The sequence below is a fragment of the Cryptomeria japonica genome, chromosome 2 (assembly GCF_030272615.1).
Source record: "Cryptomeria japonica chromosome 2, Sugi_1.0, whole genome shotgun sequence".
NCBI lineage: Eukaryota > Viridiplantae > Streptophyta > Pinopsida > Cupressales > Cupressaceae > Cryptomeria > Cryptomeria japonica.
The window spans coordinates 316,678,524-316,698,034 of NC_081406.1; the positions used below are offsets into that span (position 1 = coordinate 316,678,524).

At 37.9% G+C, this 19,511-nt stretch overlaps 1 protein-coding gene across 2 annotated transcripts; it reads right to left on the bottom strand.

The window, feature by feature from the left end:
- Nucleotides 1–296: 296 nt before the first annotated feature.
- LOC131070238 (uncharacterized) lies at nt 297–14,221 on the bottom strand. Of its 2 annotated transcripts, none has more exons than XM_059216633.1 (5): nt 13,604–14,221; nt 1,370–1,441; nt 936–998; nt 718–810; nt 297–604 (listed from the first exon to the last, which is right to left on the bottom strand). In XM_059216633.1, exons 1-5 carry the CDS (start codon nt 14,009–14,011, stop codon nt 575–577), a joined length of 666 nt encoding a protein of 221 aa, XP_059072616.1. In that variant the 5' UTR covers nt 14,012–14,221; the 3' UTR covers nt 297–574. The 2 variants fall into 2 exon arrangements, with proteins under 2 accessions (XP_059072616.1, XP_057861736.2); XM_058005753.2 differs by lacking the exon at nt 13,604–14,221 and adding an exon at nt 1,571–12,181.
- Nucleotides 14,222–19,511: the final 5,290 nt, after the last annotated feature.

Consider the following 19,511-nt stretch of genomic DNA (forward strand, 5'->3'; position numbering starts at 1 on the left):
TTGTTTCATTTAATTATGTTGTTTGGATTCATCTAATTATGTTGTCCTAAGGTGTTCTAAGTGGTCTTAAGGGGATTTAAGGGGATATTAAATTTTTGAAGTTCGTTCATTAAACATGTACATAAACACTTAACTAAAATGAACAGCTAAATTAAATTTTAACGACTAAATTTGTTTAACAATGAACAAAGTTAAAATAGACATAAACACTTAACTTTCGCATAGACATGTACAATTAACTAGAACACTTAACTAAATTCAAATGTCTTAGAGATTCTATCATTTAAACATTTAACTTTCAAAAACGTAATCTATCTATATATAAACATGCAAAGTAGCACGAAATGCAGATCTATCTAACACATACACATATATGTCTATGAAGTGTACATCTATCTAACACATACACACACACATGAAATGTGGAAAATAAATATCTAGTACACATACACACATGAAATGTGTACAATACACATGTATGAAATGTCTAGTACACTTGTACAAATATATATGAAATGTCTATAAAATGTGTGCACATGCACTTATATATATAAAGAATGGGTCACTCGAGGCCCTATCCTGAAGCATGTCTCGATCCATGTGCCTACAATACAGTATGCACGCATAAAATCATACATTAAACATTTAATTTGAATGTACTAAAGTATTTTTTTTAAGTAACATAGATTATGAGCATTTGTATGTAGACAAGCATACCTGTGAAGAGTCTCTAACATCACCACCATGTGCATGCAGGATTCTAGTACGTCTATGTGATGAGGAGCTCAACCTGTGTGATAGTGGTGCATCCTGTAATGTTGAAATTTTGTTAGATATACATGTGTACACATATATTCATAACTTGCAAACTAACCCTTTAAAAATAGAACTTAAATATTTAAGATTCAATTAATTTAAAGTTATAATGTATGTACCTGTGTCTCATGATGAACAGGGTCGGTGACAATGTGCAAATCCTCAAACATCGCCCCTTGTGCCTGCAATATAAATTACACATGAACTTGAACATGTACATTATTTAAACATTCAATATTATTTAAATCTAATCTACTTGAACATGTACATGTACACGAGGTTGTAGATAAACATACCTCGGGGTCTCTAACACCTCCATCGAGCGCATACTAGACTCTAGAACATTTGCAAGATGAATGGCTCATTCTGCGCAAAGCTCGCTCATCCTAAACAACATGCACAAATTTTGTTGGATATATATATATATATATATATATATATATATATATATATAAAATTTAAATCGCTCAAGAAATTATTTAATCAACACCTAGATATCCATTTAAATAGAACTTAAAAACGAAAAAAATAATAATTTAAACTTTATATATACCTGTGTCTCCTGATGAACAACTAGGTCAGTGACAGCATCCAAATCTCCATACATCAACCCTAACGTGATACCCTATATAGTTCAAAAAATACAATCCAATATATATAATTAATTTAATCTATGTAGTTCATGTGTACAATCAAGTAGCTATATAAAATATCTAAATTAAAATTAGTAAATTATATATTATATAATTCATACCTCTTGCAGCATGTAAGGCTCGTCCAATCCTGCTGATGTCAGAATCATGCAAGGAGCCCACTGCAACATGATCCCCCTCACTGTCTGGCTCCATAAGCATGGTAGTGAACATCCCCGAAAATCCAGTATCGGGTACTGTGGCTCAATCAACTGATGTATAAACAGGAGGAGGAGGTGTATCCTGACCAACTGTTGTATGCTAGGGCGGGGTAGTAGGATGTACAATAGCAGTAAGCTGAGAATCTGTATGCTCACAGCCACGGTTAGATGCAACCGGTCTACCAAGTGCACGCCTAACAAATGATGGGGCATCCTGTAGTGGGATCTCATGATCCATAGCAATGACCTGATATGCATGCAAGAGATCACTGGATAAGCATGCCCTCATCTGTCGTAAAGGATCTATGTCATGCATGCGTGCAGCATCCATCAGCGATGGTATGTCTACTCGAACATATGGATCATCACTCGCTGATGCATCATGAATGTTAGTATGAGAGCACAACAAATATCTACCCACCCGATCTGATGTCATCTCATCCACCTGTGTGGCTATAGTAGCAATACTGGAAAATATGGATTGTCGAGTGTCATCTGGCACACTATCTGCAGCATGTGCTAGGTCCACACTCTTGGGAAGAACCACAAGGTTTGGACCAATCAATGCTTGTTTATTAATGGGCGGGGGTGCACCTGGTCGTCTAAACTTATCTGAAAATTTGCCCTTCCCTTGCCCAGCATGTTTCGGAAAATCGGTGTAATCAACATCATCCAACAAATGAAACTCTGCAAACAATTGTTTGCAAAAATAAAGGGGCAACTCGTCCTTTTGGGGCCACCTATGATGAGTGGCTAACCATCTAGGATAGATAAATGGTGCTACTAGTGCATCTGTGCACCTGGTAGGCATATAGCCTTTCATCCTACCAAAGGCCTGATAATGAGGAAACATGGTTTTCACATCAATTGTGCAAACCCTATCATTCACTGTGTCCCATTTCACAGTACCACATACACTGCGTGAAAGGGATCTTTAGAATTCCTCTGTGTTGACCTCGTCATATGGATTATAATTGTCAACGAGGTCAATCATATGAACTAGCTCATGTCTAATAGTCTAACCCCTTTGTTTATTTGTGTGATCACGCATGTTTTCCAAAGTGATATTTAAATGATCTAAGGCACGTTGGAGTGCCTCAGCAATCTGATTGTAGAGCTGTTGTCTCTCCTATGGAGTTGTTGCAGACCTATGTGACGTTTGCTCACTCCCACGAGGATGAACACTAGGCTCAGAAGTACTCGTGTTATGTGATCCAGGCTCGTCAGACATGATGTTCAATGGATAATGTAGAACTATATATATGTGTGTGTGTGTGTGTGTGTGTGTGTGTGTGTGTGTGTGTGTGTGTGTGTGTGTGTGTGTGTGTGTGTGTGTGTGTGCACATGTGCATGCATGTAGTACACATTAAACAATTTAATTAAAAACGTATACATACATTTAAATCATTTTAAACATATTTAAAAACATGTAAATTAAAGAAATTAGATATATACATTTTAAAGAAATTTAAACGTCATAAATGCATATTTGAGTTAAAATTTTCTAGATATAAAGACAAATTTAAGATAAATTTCTAGAGATCTATGCACAAAAGAAATTTAAACAACTATAAATTTAATTTTAAATTTCAATATATATGTCTAATTTACAATTACATATATTTGCATATACAATAATTAATTTGAAAATTAGTCAAATTAAGTCAAATTATGACCCCAAGTTAAGTCAAATTAATTTACAATTAAGTAAAATGAATTTACAATTAATTCACAATTTTGCATATATGTACAAATTAATTAATAGGTCCTAATTTGGTCTTATGTGGTCCTAATAGGTCGTACTTGGGGTGCAAGTAAATTTCGTAAAAGAAACGAAGCAGGTCTGCATTATCTTGAATGACGTGGAAACAAGCTCATTAGCTGCCCAGAAGAGAGCAATTGGAGAAAAGCAGAGGAAATTGTTAAAGGGTGATAAATACATGTATAGAGAGTATGCAATACACACAAACAATGTCTCGAGTGTGTGATGTGGTCTCTAATTTATGTCTGGAGCCCGACTAACTAGTTTTGGAGTTGGAGGGGGAAACCTGTTGGGCCACGCATGGAGGAAATCAATGTGTTCATGCAAGGGCCACCTTTTTTCTATTATGAGAATGATGCTTTTGCACTGAAGGATATTTGGAAGACAATATCCAAAAATTTCTATGGTGTGGAACCAGAGTTGGTGGACTCGTCGAAGTACTTTCCAACTTCCAGAAGCCCAGAGAATTATGCTTTCAAAATCACCCTTCTATTGGGAGATTGTGTACATAGCCTCTTGGTCTTCTAAGACGCTGAAAAGTGTACTTCGAGTCCACCAACTCTGGTTCCACACCATAGAAATTTCTGGAAATTGTCTTCCAAATATCCTTCGGTGCAAAATCATCATTCTCATAATAGAAAAAAGGTGGCCCTTGCATGAACACGATGATTTCCTCCAAGCGTGGACCACATATGACCCCTTGCGACAATATTTGGTCTTTTGTGGTCCTAATAGGTCCTAAGGGGTGCACATGTGTCGCAAGGGGCCTTAAGTGATCCTAAGGGGTCACGCATGTGTTCTAACACATGCATGACCCCTTAGGACCACATATGACCCCTTGCGACAACATTTGGTCTTTTGTGGTCTTAATAGGTCCTAAGGGGTGGACATGTGTAGCAAGGGGCCTTAAGTGGTCCTAAGGAGTCACGCATGTGTTAGAACACGTGTGACCCCTTAGGACCACATATGACCCCTTGTGACAACATTTGGTCCTTTGTGGTCCTAATAGGTCCTAAGGGGTGCACATGTGTCGCAAGGGGCCTTAGGTGGTCCTAAGGGGTCACGCATGTGTTAGAACACGTGTGAACCCTTAGGACCACATATGACCCTTTGCGACATCATTTGGTCCTATGTGGTCCTAATAGGTCCTAAGGGGTATACATGTGTCGCGAGGGGCCTTAAGTGGTCCTAAGGGGTCACGCATGTGTTAGAACACATGTGTGACCCCTTAGGACCACATATGACCCCTTGCAACAACATTTGGTCTGTTGTGGTCCTAAGAGGTGCACATGTGTCGCAAGGGGCCTTAAATGGTACTAAGGGGTCACGCATGTGTTCTAACACGTGTGACCCCTTAGGACCACATATGACCCCTTGAGACCACATTTGGTCTTTTGTGGTCCTAATAGGTCCTAAGGGGTGCACATGTGTCGCAAGGGGCCTTAAGTGGTCCTAAGGGGTCACGCATGTGTTAGAACACATGCGTGACCCCTTGCGACAACATTTGGTCTTTTGTGGTCCTAATAGGTCCTAAGGGGTGCACATGTGTCGCAAGGGGCCTTAAGTGGTCCTAAGGGGTCACGCATGTGTTAGAACACATGCGTGACCCCTTAGGACCACATATGACCCCTTGCGACACATGTGCACCCCTTAGGACATATGACCCTTGCGACACATGTGTGACCCCTTGCGACAACATTTGGTCTTTTGTGGTCCTAATAGGTCCTAAGGGGTGCACATGTGTCGCAAGGGGCCTTAAGTGGTCCTAAGGGGTCACGCATGTGTTAGAACACGTGTGACCCCTTAGGACCACTTAAGGCCCCTTGTGACAACATTTGGTCCTATGTGGTCCTAATAGGTCCTAAGGGGTGCACATGTGTCGCAAGGGGCCTTAAGTAGTCCTAAGGGGTCACGCATGTGTTAGAACACATGCATGACCCCTTAGGACCACATATGACCCCTTGCGACAACATTTGGTCTTTTGTGGTCCTAAAGGGTGCACATGTGTCGCAAGGGGCCTTAAGTGGTCTTAAGGGGCTTTAAGTGGTCCTAAGGGGTCACGCATGTGTTCTAACACATGTGTGACCCCTTAGGACCACATATAACCCCTTGCAACAACATTTGGTCTTTTGTGGTTCTAATAGGTCCTAAGGGGTGGACATGTGTGGCAAGGGGCCTTAAGTGGTCCTAAGGGGTCACGCATGTGTTAGAACACACATGTGACTCCTTAGGACCACATATGACCCCTTGCGACAACATTTGGTCCTATGTGGTCCTAATAGGTCCTAAGGGGTGCACATGTGTCGCAAGGGGCCTTAAGTGGTCCTAAGGGGTCACACATGTGTGACCCCTTAGGACCACATATGACCCCTTGCGACAACATTTGATCTTTTGTGGTCCTAAGGGGTGCACATGTGTCACAAGGGGCCTTAAGTGGTCCTAAGGGGTCACGCATGTGTTCTAGCACATGCGTGACCCCTTGCGACAACATTTGGTCTTTTGTGGTCCTAATAGGTCCTAAGGGGTGGGCATGTGTCGCAAGGGGTCTTAAGTGGTCCTAAGGGGTCACGCATGTGTTAGAACACATGCGTGACCTCTTAGGACCACATATTACCCCTTGCGACAAACTTTGGTCCTAATAGGTCCTAAGGGGTGCACATGTGTTGCAAGGCGCCTTAAGTGGTCCTAAGGGGTCATGCATGTGTTCTAACACATGCGTGACCCCTTAGGATTACATATGACCCCTTGCGACACCGTTTGGTCCTATGTGGTCCTAATAGGTCATAAGGGGTGCACATGTGTCGCAAGGGGCCTTAAGTGGTCCTAAGGGGTCACACATGCGTGACCCCTTAGGACCACTTAAGGCCCCTTGTGACAACATTTGGTCCTATGTGGTCATAAGGGATGCACGTGTTGCAAGGGGCCTTAAGTGGTCCTAAGGGGTCACGCATGTGTTAGAACACATGTTTGACCCCTTAGGACCACATATGACCCCTTGCGACATCGTTTGGTCCTATGTGGTCCTAATAGGTCCTAAGGGGTGCACATGTGTTGCAAGGGGCCTTAAGTGGTCCTAAGGGGTCACACATGTGTGACCCCTTAGGACCACATATGACCCCTTGCGACATCATTTGGTTCTATGTGGTCCTAATAGGTCCTAAGGGGTGCACATGTGTCGCAAGGGGCCTTAAGTGGTCTTAAGGGATCACGCATGTGTTAGAACACATGCGTGACCCCTTAGGACCACATATGACCCCTTGTGACAACATTTGGTCTTTTGTGGTCCTAAGGGGTGCACATGTGTCGCAAGGGGCCTTAAGTGGTCCTAACGAGTCACACATGTGTTAGAACACATGCGTGACCCCTTAGGACCACATATGACCCCTTGTGACAACATTTGGTCTTTTGTGGTCCTAATATGTCCTAAGGGGTGGACATGTGTTGCAAGGGGCCTTAAGTGGTCCTAAGGGGACACGCATGTGTTAGAACACATGTGTGACCCCTTAGGACCACATATGACCTCTTGCGACAATATTTGGTCCTATGTGGTCCTAATAGGTCCTAAGGGGTGCACATGTGTCGCAAGGGGCCTTAAGTGGTCCTAAGGGGTCACGCATGTGTTCTGACACACCTTCGCTCATATATCTTAATCCACTTCTCACACTGTATATTGCTCACACACTATTACTACACTCTTGTTCACAACTCTCTCACTCGCATTCGTCTTCTTCATTCGTACATACTTACTGCTTGATACCACACACACACCTTCTATAAACATATATATCAGTAAGCTCATACACTGAAATAATATGTCAACCAAGTACAAATGATTTACACAATAATACACTACTCAGATCAACACGATATCCAATAAAGCCTTGACCAAAAATATGATAACAAAGTCGGCCTTCATTTGATCTTCTACACACTTAATTCACCGAAACATACGCCTCAATGACCCGAATAAAACAGGGGTCTATCGGACCCATAGATTCGGACCCATAATCACAAACTCCAAGCACGGTGACTCCTAACTCCAAGATGCAGATACCACAAATTTTGAAACATAAAACATGATGCAATATAACCATTTGAATAGCAATACAACTGATATGACTGACACCAAAACTGGATATAAATCATGATAAGCAAAACACAAGATTCCGGAGAAGAGGATATTTTGAAAATGACTCTAGTAGATCATATAAACCTTACTACTTCACATATCACATGCATACCTATCTTCCATTGTTGCTCAATCTGTAACACCATAACTGCTTTCAATGTCATAACAACACGCCACATCACATTCAATCCTAATCGAATCACTAGGTTTGACATCAATGACAACATTCACACAAATCTAACAATCCAAGAATGAGAGATTTACCTACAAACGTTTGGTTGGGTTCAAGCCGTTCTCACTTCACCTTGTCCCTAAAAAATAGACAAGAAGGTTGAACCAAACATGATACCCTCCTTTGAAGTGAGTTTCAATTCTTGCAACAATTTACATACCCCATTGGAACAAGAGTTCGATTCATATCCCTCGATAATGAAATTCAAAGGCAAACCCACTAAGAGGAAAGAAGATCAAGTATTTTTTTGTTTCCAAGATCACCTTGTGATATGAGAGAAGGGTATGCACCACTTGTCTTCTTAAAAATAAATTAAAACAAAAGAGAAGAATGCATATTTTATCACCAAGGTCACTTTTCAATGCAAGAAGAGAGCATACACACCTAACAAATTCTCACAAACAAAGAACATAAAAGATTTATTCACCTTAGCATACAAGTGTGCAACTAAACTAGTGATAAAAAGGTTAATCCTTGAATATGAAAAAGCTACATAAAACAAGTTAATAGTTTTGTAAAGTGTTTTAGACTAGCAAAATGTTGCAAAAATATTGGGTTAGCACAAACAAGTTGTAAACAATGATAAGTTAAAAGCACAAAACCTGATAAAATGATAAAATTCTATAAACAATATGCATGCGCTAACAAATAAATGGAAACACTAATCTCAAAACGTAGATTTTATAAGACACAAAAATGCCAAAAGATTTATATGTTTACTAGTTGAATTGTGGATGCAAATGTCAAAATAACATAGATACATTTAAAGGTGAAACCTGCACAACATAATAGTACAAACTGGCAAAAAGTCCAAAAAATAGAAACATGCAAGGAGAAGGTTAGCACTAATGATAAAAATAGTAATTTGTTAACTCTAGAGACTAGAAATACCAAGTCTAAAATAGTATAGAACAAAATATTTAGGGCCAAGGTTGGATGTGACTATTTGAAAATGGATGTGCTAATATATGCATAAATACACTAGACTACGATAAGGGCCAAACAAATAAATTTGCAAATAAAAAGGCTAATTTACACAAATGATTAGCAATGCATTAAAGTAGGTTAGAAATTGTAAACCCTCCACAAACAACTTCAGAGAAGGTCAAAAACTTGCAAAACAAACAAGGAAATCTTATTAGAGTTGTCAAATCAATGAATGTCCAAAACACCAGTAAACATGCTAAAAGGTCAATATAGGCACTGAAACATGAATGGATGTGTTGAAATTAGAGCCGCATGTGCTAAACGACCAGCTTACATCAAAAAGCTACAAAAAGATGTTAAAAGGGACACAAGCCTTTTGAGCATGCCAAAATGCATGCAAATAAATATGGAACACAAACAAAGGACTCAAACTACTAATTTTAAATCTTATTCCACATCTAGATACAACATCTAGGTTGTGCAAAACAACGTGCATAAGAAAGATGAAAAAACACAGAAAATCCCTCACCCATAAATACCTTGTTTTATCAAAAATAGTCGTGTTCAACATGGATTAGTGAGAGATAAATTGAATGCAATTGTTTAGTAGGCCAACATGACACTACATTCCATGAGTTCTTCCTTTTTTTTCAAATTACCTCTATGAGGAGTCATTTGTAGATTTGAAAGATGGAGGGTCAAATGATAAGATTGATTTGGAAGATCAAAGGCTAGGAACTATTGAAAGGATCAAATGCATCAAAAGCTTTTAAGAGTCGCCTTGTGATTGGTGCATATGAGGAGGTCCGTAGTTCAAGGAATTTGGATAGTGGAGATTTCCTATGCTGAATGGATGGACAAGATTTGAAGAGAGGATTTTATGGAGCCTTGTGCATGCGTTGAGGCATGTACAACCTTAAATTTGTCAATGATGCTTAAGATTGTGCAAGTGATATATTAGTTAGCTAATTGATTTTTAGCCAACTAATGATTTGTGAGAGAATTTGAAGATTAAATAAATAATTTATATTTATTTAATTTTTGAAAGATTGGAATATAATAAACTTTAATTAGATAACAATTGTATTTAATTAAGACTTGGACTATAGAGGAAAATACAAAAATGATTAATTAATCAAATAAATGGTTGACACTATGTCGAATTAACTGATCCAAAAGTAATTAAAATGGTTGGCATTTATTTAATTAACAATAGTAAGATTATTAGATTAGATAATTATTGATTGTGTTTAATTTAGGGGATGCATGTGAGATGAATCGGGTGATGTTAGGATATGATCAAATTTTAAGTATCTAAAAGTAGTGACCATTTATAATTGTTGTCAAAGAGAGAGAGAGACTTTGAACAACTCTCTCTATCTCTCTCTAATGTCTTTACCTCAAAAAAAGGGCATGCCAAAAGAAAAATCCAAAGAATGTTGTCTATAGTTTGAATAGTTGGGAAGGAATCGTAACTTGTTTTCCATTAGCGAATGACTCTTTAACTTTAATGGACACTGAAGATATAAGTATTGGAACTCAATACCACAAAGATGTGTTAGATAGAGGAGAACAAAGCATTCCCTCCACGCCCTTGGAAAACAAATGTAATGGAGTGTCCTAAAAAATTTACATCAAATGAGAACATCCTTGTGGATTTCCCCCAATTTAAAAAACATCTCGAAATGTCGTACTTTCTTCAATATAACTTAGGAAACTAAAAGGCATCTTTGGACTGTAACAAAGATGATAAGTCCTCCCCAAAGGCAACCCTTCTTTAATAGTAAAAAACAAACTAAAAAAATTTAAAAACATTACAACGTAAAATGGGGGCCCATCAACATCCCCCAACCCTAATAGAACCCTAAGCAAATTTCAATATGATCATTGGACCAATGGATTCTAAATGTCTATTTGACATATTTGTATTTTACTATTTCTAATCTTGAGTTTATACAATTGAATCATTAATCGTCAAATCTCGAGGTTTGATCACCTATTTCTCTAAATTTTGAAAATAAAAAGATGCAGACTAAAAAAATTCCCTAAAAAGAACTTAAAATGTGAACATTTATAAATAACTACTAATATTATAAACATCAACAAATACAATATTGAAACAAATCTAATTACAATACAAATGAATTTAACTTGCTTTGTGTAAATTCGGTTCAATGTATTTCCTCTTGAAAACAGAGGATAATGATCTCTCCTTGGCACTAGCAGGCAGGCTCCCACACTCCAGTAGTTTTATATTAACATATCTGGAACAGGGCTCTTAACTAGCATTTGCTTAAATCTTTAAAAACCAATAATATGAGACCATAGGTTTGTTTTCCATTCAACCAGTCCGCAACTTCCATTAATAGCTTGTGTGTTTTATAATTTATTCCTTATTTCTAACCAGTAACACCCTTGTCTACATTTTTGCTTGGTATAGCAAAATGATGTCAAAGAGTTGATTGTCAAAATTTCTTGTGTTTTTCAATTTATTTGACTGTTATTTTTGGGGCCGCCGGGGATGCCTTAACAGCCCTAGGATGATCAAGAGATGCTTAGACATTCTCTCAACCATTCAGGCTTCTTTTCCGTTTAATCGAACACAAACACCTTGTTATTGACCATATAGAAAATGTTTCCACCTTTGGCATGTACTCAAACAGCGTTTTTTTATAGCTGTAAACCCATGAATATTTACTAGCAATAACAACAATCTTCTGGTTTGACCTTGTAAACATCAACAGCTGGAAGGCATGGGGTTCTGCAGATGTTTGTGGCCAGCAAGGCATCCCTGAACACTCCCAGAAGGGAGACCTCTCAAATGATGTCCCTTCTCTATGGAGACTTCCAAGAAACAACCTCCCTAATGGGGTGCAAGCATCAGGGACAGCAGGCGCAAGATGTGGGACCTAGAGCTGTGAACCTTTGGTTGGATCATGGAATTTGGATCAAGTTACAAACAATTTTAGCTTCTTTTTTATTCAAATTTTACTTTTCATACAATTTTTTAACAGCTGTCCATAAAATATGGAAAAAATGTTGCCATTCCCAAACTGTGTCCCTCTATATCCTCATCCCACACCCCTGAAACACACACTCCGAAAGGTAGTAAACTACAGATAGTATTTGCTGAACTAAATGTTTATGAGCAAGCAGATTCCCATCATGTTATCTTTAACATTCATAACACACAATATTCTATATGTTGTTAACAACCTGTGTGGCTGGTCAGAAATATATAAATGATCATATCAACAAGGGCTCCATTTGTGCAAACAAATAAGTAACCTTTGTGAAGTTGTAATACCTTATTTCAAAGCATGTTTCTATATGGTTTAGACGTTTAGAGTGTGCCGCCTTGTAAATGAAAAATGAGAACATAATTTAGTATTGAAGGAAATTATCTTTAACATGTTACCAATATTAGCTAACCGCCTTCTTGGTTTGTCATGTGATGAACTATGAAAAACGTATACGCTCATTATGAAACAAAGAAAGAAGACTCAAAAGATCGTTCTCAGAAAACTTACAAGATCTCTTTTCTTCATAACCACTTGCTTGGAGAATGTTAACAATCTTCTCTTTGAAGCCGACAAGCTTCTGTCCCTCAATCTCATTCTCCACATCTATATCTTCTGCCTCACTTATGTCATCACACAGCTCCCCAAGCAAAGATATAGCTGAAGTAGTATTTCTATGGTTTGCAGGGCTTTCCTGGCTGTCCTGGTCATTTGGCGTTTTATGTTTGTCAACCCACAGGCTAGCTTTTTTCATTAGGTGCAAAACAGTCCTTTTTTGCCTGAAGATGGCACCCAAGGTCTTATTCTTTCTCACAAAGCACAACCGTGTAAATCCATCCCACTCACCCAAATTCAATGCGGGAGGACAAGTTTTGGGTTCAATTCTCACAACCGATGAGTCCACCTTAGGGCAGGGTGTAAAGTGCTTCTTGCTCACATGCATCAGTAGCTCTAACTTAGCCAGAAGACTGACATTTACTGCCAGGCGGTTGAATTGAGCATCCCCTGGCTTTGCAAGGAGGCGGCTGGCGAACTCCTTCTGGAGCATCAGGGTAGCATTTCTAAAGTAGGGTGCTACTGGCAGAAGCTTGAAAATGAGGGTGAAGAGATCTGGTAAGGAATGTTTGCCACGCATATATCAAAGGGAGGCAGCTCTGTTTTCAGTATGTCCCCTTGCACGATCTGTTAATTAGAAAAAATTATGCTAATAAATAAGTACCTGAAACAAAATTATTATTTGGAAACAACTATTAATGATTATTGCTTCTACAGCCTGTCATGTTCAGAGAAAGCTTAAAACCAAGTGAGTCCTAGAAAACTTGCAACTCACTAACAAAAAAGAAAAACCTCAAAGCTGCAGAATTACCCACTCCTCCCTCATTTAAACATCTGAATGCCTATTTTGCAGCACCCATAAGAGAAAAACAGGATTTACAGCATGGACTCGTTTTTGGTGATTTTAGTCAATTAGTGGGTTATTTTCATTAAGTTTCTTTACCGTATTTAACGGATTCTGAGTCTAACAAAATGGTCCTGCCAAGTCCATGCCGAAGACACAGCATGAAACTCTTTATATAGATAACTACTAGTGAGCAAAAACACATTGGATTGTAATTGCAAGAGATCCATAACTTAAAACCTGTTTCACAGTTTGATAAAATTTCAAAATTAAAGACCATCCCTGTATTTTGAAAAATCGCAAGCTGCTACAGCTCACGAAGATCCAAAAACTTTGAAAATCAAAATTCAGCCGTTTTAATAACAGCAACAACGTGATATACAATTTTCAATAAAAATAAGCCTCTGAAAGCACTCATCAAAGATTTGGGGTTTAGGGTTTAGAGAAAAGTAAAAGGGAACTGACCTGTAATCTTTGGGCCATCTCGGTGCCATGAATGCGCTTGTTCAGGGTTTCGATCATCCGAGGATCAATCTCCACAGCGATAACTTTTCGGGCCGCCTGAAGAAGCTCAAGGGTTAGGTTTCCAGTGCCTGACCCAATTTCCAAAACGATGTCTGTCTTCTTCACACCTGCTTTACGTACTATGGATTTCACAACGCTGAGATTGGTAAGGATGTGTTGCCCACGGCTCTTGTGCAGCTCCACCCTTGGCTTTGCTTCTTCTTCTTCTTCTATTTCTCCTGAAAAGCTGATTATTTTCGGTTTGGGGGTTCTGGGGTAAGTTTTCCATGTCACAGTGGTGGAAGTGATGAACCTCACAAGAAAAAATTTTGACTGCAATGAGGCGCGGAGGAAGAGCCGGCTTTTCATTCTCTTGCATTTCAATTGTCTGCTGCCATTTGGGTATGCTCCCTCCTCCTGGAATTTACAGTCAACATATTGTCATGAAGTAAATTTGAAATTTTTCATTTTGTTTAGACCAGCATATGCTCACTTGCGATGGTGTTTTAGTTTTGGATGAAAATTTTTGTTCCAGGAGATTAAATAGGTAATTGAATTACTTGCTCAGCTGTGAACCAGTATTTTATCATTACAGTTTCCTTATCGTCTACCTTAATTTTAAATAAAATGCAAAATTTATAACAAAATAATCTATTAATTTTGAAAATAAATTAAAATACATTGTGTTCTCTCACAAGTCACAAGTATCGTTCTTATCTTTTATTAAGCCGATAGGCTTTTAGTGGGGTTTTTTCACCGCCGAAGTGTAAGACAATCCGGCAACTATTGCTTTCCGGTGACCAGTCACTTTTCCCAGCAAGCGGTAGGTGGCTTCTTGGTTGTTTGGCTTAGATTTTCACGTGTGTCCCTTACACGAATCTCGGAGAAGTGGCGAACGATAAGTGATGGGTTGTGCTTTGTTTGGTTTTCATTTCCAATTATCATTTTGAATGTTTTTGGTCTACAAGTTTTGGTTTGTTTAGGGTTCCATCTATCGTTCAATCTGTGCATTTGGTGAGTGTGTGCATCCGTCTGCAAGTTTTGGCCTATTTGGCATTCGTTGAGTGCGGGCTTGGGCTATAAGTGCATTTGGTGAATGCATTAGAGCAGTTGCAGGTGACCTATTTTGATCGCGTACAAAGGTTTTTGTTTGTTTAATGTCATGTTTTTTGGTGTTTTAATTACGGTTTTTTTGTTGATTAGGGTTCTTGGGTGTTGGCTCGGTGCAAACCTCTGCAAGTTTTCGCTTGATTAGGGTTTTGTTTGGTGTTCGTTGAGTGTTGAATGCATTAGACCGCGTGGAGGTAAGTTATTTTGACCACCTACAAAGGTTTTTTTACTGTAATGTTAATACATTTTTCACCGCCTAAAAAGGTTTAATTTTTTTATTTAAGGGTCCTTTGCAATTTTTCTGTCTGTTTTTTTATTAGGTTTTTTCGGCGTTCGGTCAGTGCAAAGGTTTTCTTAGTGTAATGTTAACACAGTTTGTAATTTTTTCAATCTAACGGCCCTTTGCAATTTTCGTTTGTTGTTGCTTTGTTTATTAGTGTTTCATTTGGCATTGGCTAAGTGCAACCTCTACAAGTTTTGGCTTGATTAGGTTTTTGTTTGGTGTTTGCTGAGTTTTGAATGCATTAGACCATGTGGAGGTGAGTTATTTTGACGGCCTACAAAGGTTCTTTTACTATAATGTTAACAAAATTTGTATTTTTTTGGCATCTACAAGTCGTTGAATTCATTAGAGTGGGTTGAGGTGAGGTATTTTCACCGCGTAAAAAGGTTTCATTACTCTAATGTTAAGACAATTTGTAATTTTTTTGATTTAACGGTCCTCTGCAATTTTCCTGTCTGTTTTTTAATTAGGGTTTTTTGGCATTCAGTCAGTGCGAAGGTTTTCTCAGTGTAATGTTAACATAGTTTGTAATTTTTTCAATCTAACGGGCCTCTGCAATTGTTGTTTGTTTTCCTTTCTTTATTAGGGCTTCGTTTGGCGTTGGTTGAGTTCAATTGTTTGCGATTTTTCTTTTGAGGTTTTCCCACAAATTAAACACACTAAAATTCATGACTGCAAGCTTTGGCTTTGAGTGCATTTGTTGAATGCAATAAGTTGGTTGAGGTGTGTTATTTAGACCACCTACAAGAGGTTTCTTTCTCTAATGTTAACCCAGTTTGTAATTTATTAAATGAAAGGATCATCTGCAATTTTCCTATTCTTGTAATGTTAACCCAATTTGTAATTTATTAAATCAAATCGGTTTCTATAATTTTCTTCTCTTTTTTTTTTCGGTCCTCATTTTCTTGTGAATTGTTTTTGCTCTGCAAGTTTTTGGTTGATTAGGGTTTAGTTTGGTGGTTGTCGTGGGAAGTGAATTTGTCCTTCTTGCATTCTTCAACAATGCTCTGCTTTATTTTGGCATTGGCCACCTTTTTCTCCTCTATTCTTACCTTTTTCGAGGTAGAAAGGGACGATCAACCCAAAAACAAAACTAGAATATTGAGTATGTGTTTACTAATATGCAAGGTAACATGTTGTTTTAATGATATTTGAGAATTATGTTAATGATGTGTTTTCACTTGTTGGTTCCCACAGAATAGTGGCACAAATAATAGAACAAAATTTTACAATGAATAGAGGGATCCAAGAAAAAGAGGATGTTAACATTGTCATGAGGAAGCTTTTGGAAGAGAGCAAGAGGATAAAGGAGAACCTCAGAAGGGGTGCTTGATCAGTTGAAACGTAGAATGGTCAGACAACCCAATACCCCTCCTCCTATTGCTACCACTCTTGTTTCCACCATTCCCAGTATGGGGGATGATGATGATAGTATTAACGAACTCAGTCTCCGGCCTCTTCCTATACCCACTATTGAACAATTAATTGATCCAGTAGGTGTTTTTGAACTAGGAGATAAGATCCTTAATTGGAAGGATAATCAAGATGGTTGGGTTGCATGGGTAGATACTAATTAGAGTTGTTTAGCTACTATCTCATGGGTTTAGTTCTTATTTTGATAATATTTTGATATTTGAAATGATCTTCATACTTTTCATACTCCATTCTTATATGTAGAACTCATAAATTGATACTGTGATTTTTTGTCTCGGTGTACCTATTACAATTAACATAAAATAAATATCCACACGGCACTATTTTGTTTCTCTTTTGGTTTACTTTACTCTGTTTTGGGTTTCCTTCTAGTCCATTGTATGTTTTACAACGAATGTTGACATTTTCTTTTTTTATAGAGAAATACGAATACACAGTATTGTACTCTATATAAAAGGATACGAATGTAATATAAAAAAATACAAAAACACATATATTAACACATATATGAAGTGCTAAATATGAACACATAAATGGATAAATATGAGTGCTGAAAATTATAGAGTCCCTTACATTGAAAAATTTCAAATTGTGTTAAAATTACACTAAGAAAACTTGTGTAGCCAGTCAAAATAGCTTGCCTCTACCATCTCTAATGCATTTGGCAATCAGCAAATGCCAAACCGAACCCTAATGAAGCAAACACAATGTCTTCTATGTACCCTTTAGTTTCAAATCTTATGCCATCGATCTTCACCTAGCGTTGATGATATTTGTTAGCTTGTTAATAAGTTATCTTTAGGATTACAACCACTCCCTCCTTATCACACATTTATTTATGCTTCTTTTCTCAACCCATTATGTCATTCTATATTTTCTAATAAGGAAATTTGTAACCTCCTTACAATGCGTTTGCTAATAGGGTCAAAATCAACTTTATTTCGCAAGGCAACATACCAGTCCAGACAACAACACTCCTTTCCTCGCAGAGAAATTGAAATCATTTTTCTGCTGAAAGTCAGGTAATTCATCCTTCTCTTACGGTGTGCATCTGGCTTCTTTGCAAATGAAATGCCTTCTTTTGTGTGGTTAATTAAAAACACACAAAATTATGTCCATATCACTAAGTTATTGATTTATGCACATGTCTTTATCCATGAATAGCTTTGTTTCAAAACAACCTATGCAATATTCATTTTTTTAGAAAAATTAAGACATGTGCTTACGAAATATTAAGAAGAGTCTTCCTCTCAATTTTAAAGATCTCATTTCAATATGTCGTCTCCATCAATTCCCTCTCAATCTTCACAGCAGTCTGTAATGGACTCTTCGGTAAGTTGATACGTTCAGCCTTTTCAGAACCCCAACTTTGTGGTCATTACTTTCATAATATCCCTCGTTCGTAATACATTTTAGATTTATTGCATGTCTTTCATTTGTACATGCTCTATGTTTTCTAGCAGATAAAAATATAGTTATGCATTCTTTAATTGATGCTTTTCTATACCATTGTTGCATTCAATGGTTCAAGATTCTTTAATTGCATGCATTCCAAAAAACTCAAATGTATGTGAAGGGATGGTCATATATATTTCTTACTGCCCCTTCATGTTAAGTCTTCAGTGTTGATATTATCTTTTGTAGTCACTTGCCCAAGAGTGTGCCGCCACCCCATGTGCAATTCAATCTATCAATGCTAGAGATGACCTTCCTTCAGCATTGCTTCAGGTTTTGTCATTCTAGAAAATGCAGGGTGTCGAAGATGACACGCACAGATATAAATTTGTGTTGTCTGATGGCACATCCATGTAGCTGGCAATTCTGCCACCAAAGTATGCAGATTTGATACTTTCAGACACTCTAAAAATAGGTTCTATGGTTCTCTTAACAAGTTATACATGCAGATATGTATGGAACACAAGGTAGGAAAGATACTATGTTTATAATAATATCCTTCTTTGATATTGAATCCTTTGCTGCAACAAACTTCACAAACTTAAACAAAACTATTTTCATTTTACAGGACTATTATAATATTTAGTCTAGAGGTCAAACAAAGTAACTGTCGATTCTTTGGTAAACCTGCATACCTATTCAAAGAGCAACGACCAAAATTATTGGGCCAAGAAACACCTTCATCCTCTAAATGTTCCCTTCAGTTTGGTGGTACACTACCATCTCCACAAAGCACAACCTCTGATAACATAAGCCATATCAAAAGTTTAAATCCCTACCAAAACAAATGGACAATCAAGGGAAAATTCACCGACAAACACCAAATACGTCCATATAGTACACCTACCAAGAATGGGCAAGTCTTCAGCTTTGACATTGTTGACACCGAGGGTTGTGAGGTTAGGGTACATGCTTCGATCAAATAGCTCAACTACATTGTGATCGTGTTGAGGTGGGTGCTCACTATGTCATTTCAAAGGGCTCCATAAAGGAGGTGAACATAAAATACAATAAATTAAACAGTCATCTAGAGATCTTCTTATCTGATGCTTCAATATTGAAATGTTGCACCCCTGATGTTGATTCTGCTCAGAGACGCTCCCCTTTCACCCCAATTAGTGAAGTGGTTCAATTGACTAATAATACATTGGTTGACATCATCGGTGTTGTTTTCTATGATGGAGATGTCATCACAATCCATAGAAAGGATGGCAGTCAAACTAAGAAGCGAATTGTTAAAATTAATGATTTGTCCAGTTCCACAATTGATGTCAATCTATGGGGGGCAGTATCAGAACAAAGAGTCCATGACTTAAAAAATATGTTAACACTCAATGTTGTTCTTATCCTTATTGTACGCAATGGCCATGTAGGGTCTTTAATGGGAAGGTTGTCAATATGACATCTGCAACAACACTACATATTAATCCTCCTTTCCTAGAGGTAGGACCCCTCACACTAAGAGGACCTCTTCCATTGCATCCTCATGATTTCTCTTCGAGCTTTACTCATATTGATGGAAGATACAACAGGATGACTATTGCATCGATCCGTGAATGCATGAGTGCTAGACCAGAAACAATTCAA

Bases quoted from the DNA above. Each gene is read 5' to 3' on its own strand.
- LOC131070238 (XM_059216633.1), bottom strand. From the start codon at position 14,011: ATGAAAAGCCGGCTCTTCCTCCGCGCCTCATTGCAGTCAAAATTTTTT. The intron at 811-935 runs GTACATACATTA...TCAACATTACAG, and splicing joins CTGTTCATCATGAGACACAG to GATGCACCACTATCACACAG. The intron at 605-717 runs GTATGCTTGTCT...ACTGTATTGTAG, and splicing joins ATGTTAGAGACTCTTCACAG to GCACATGGATCGAGACATGC.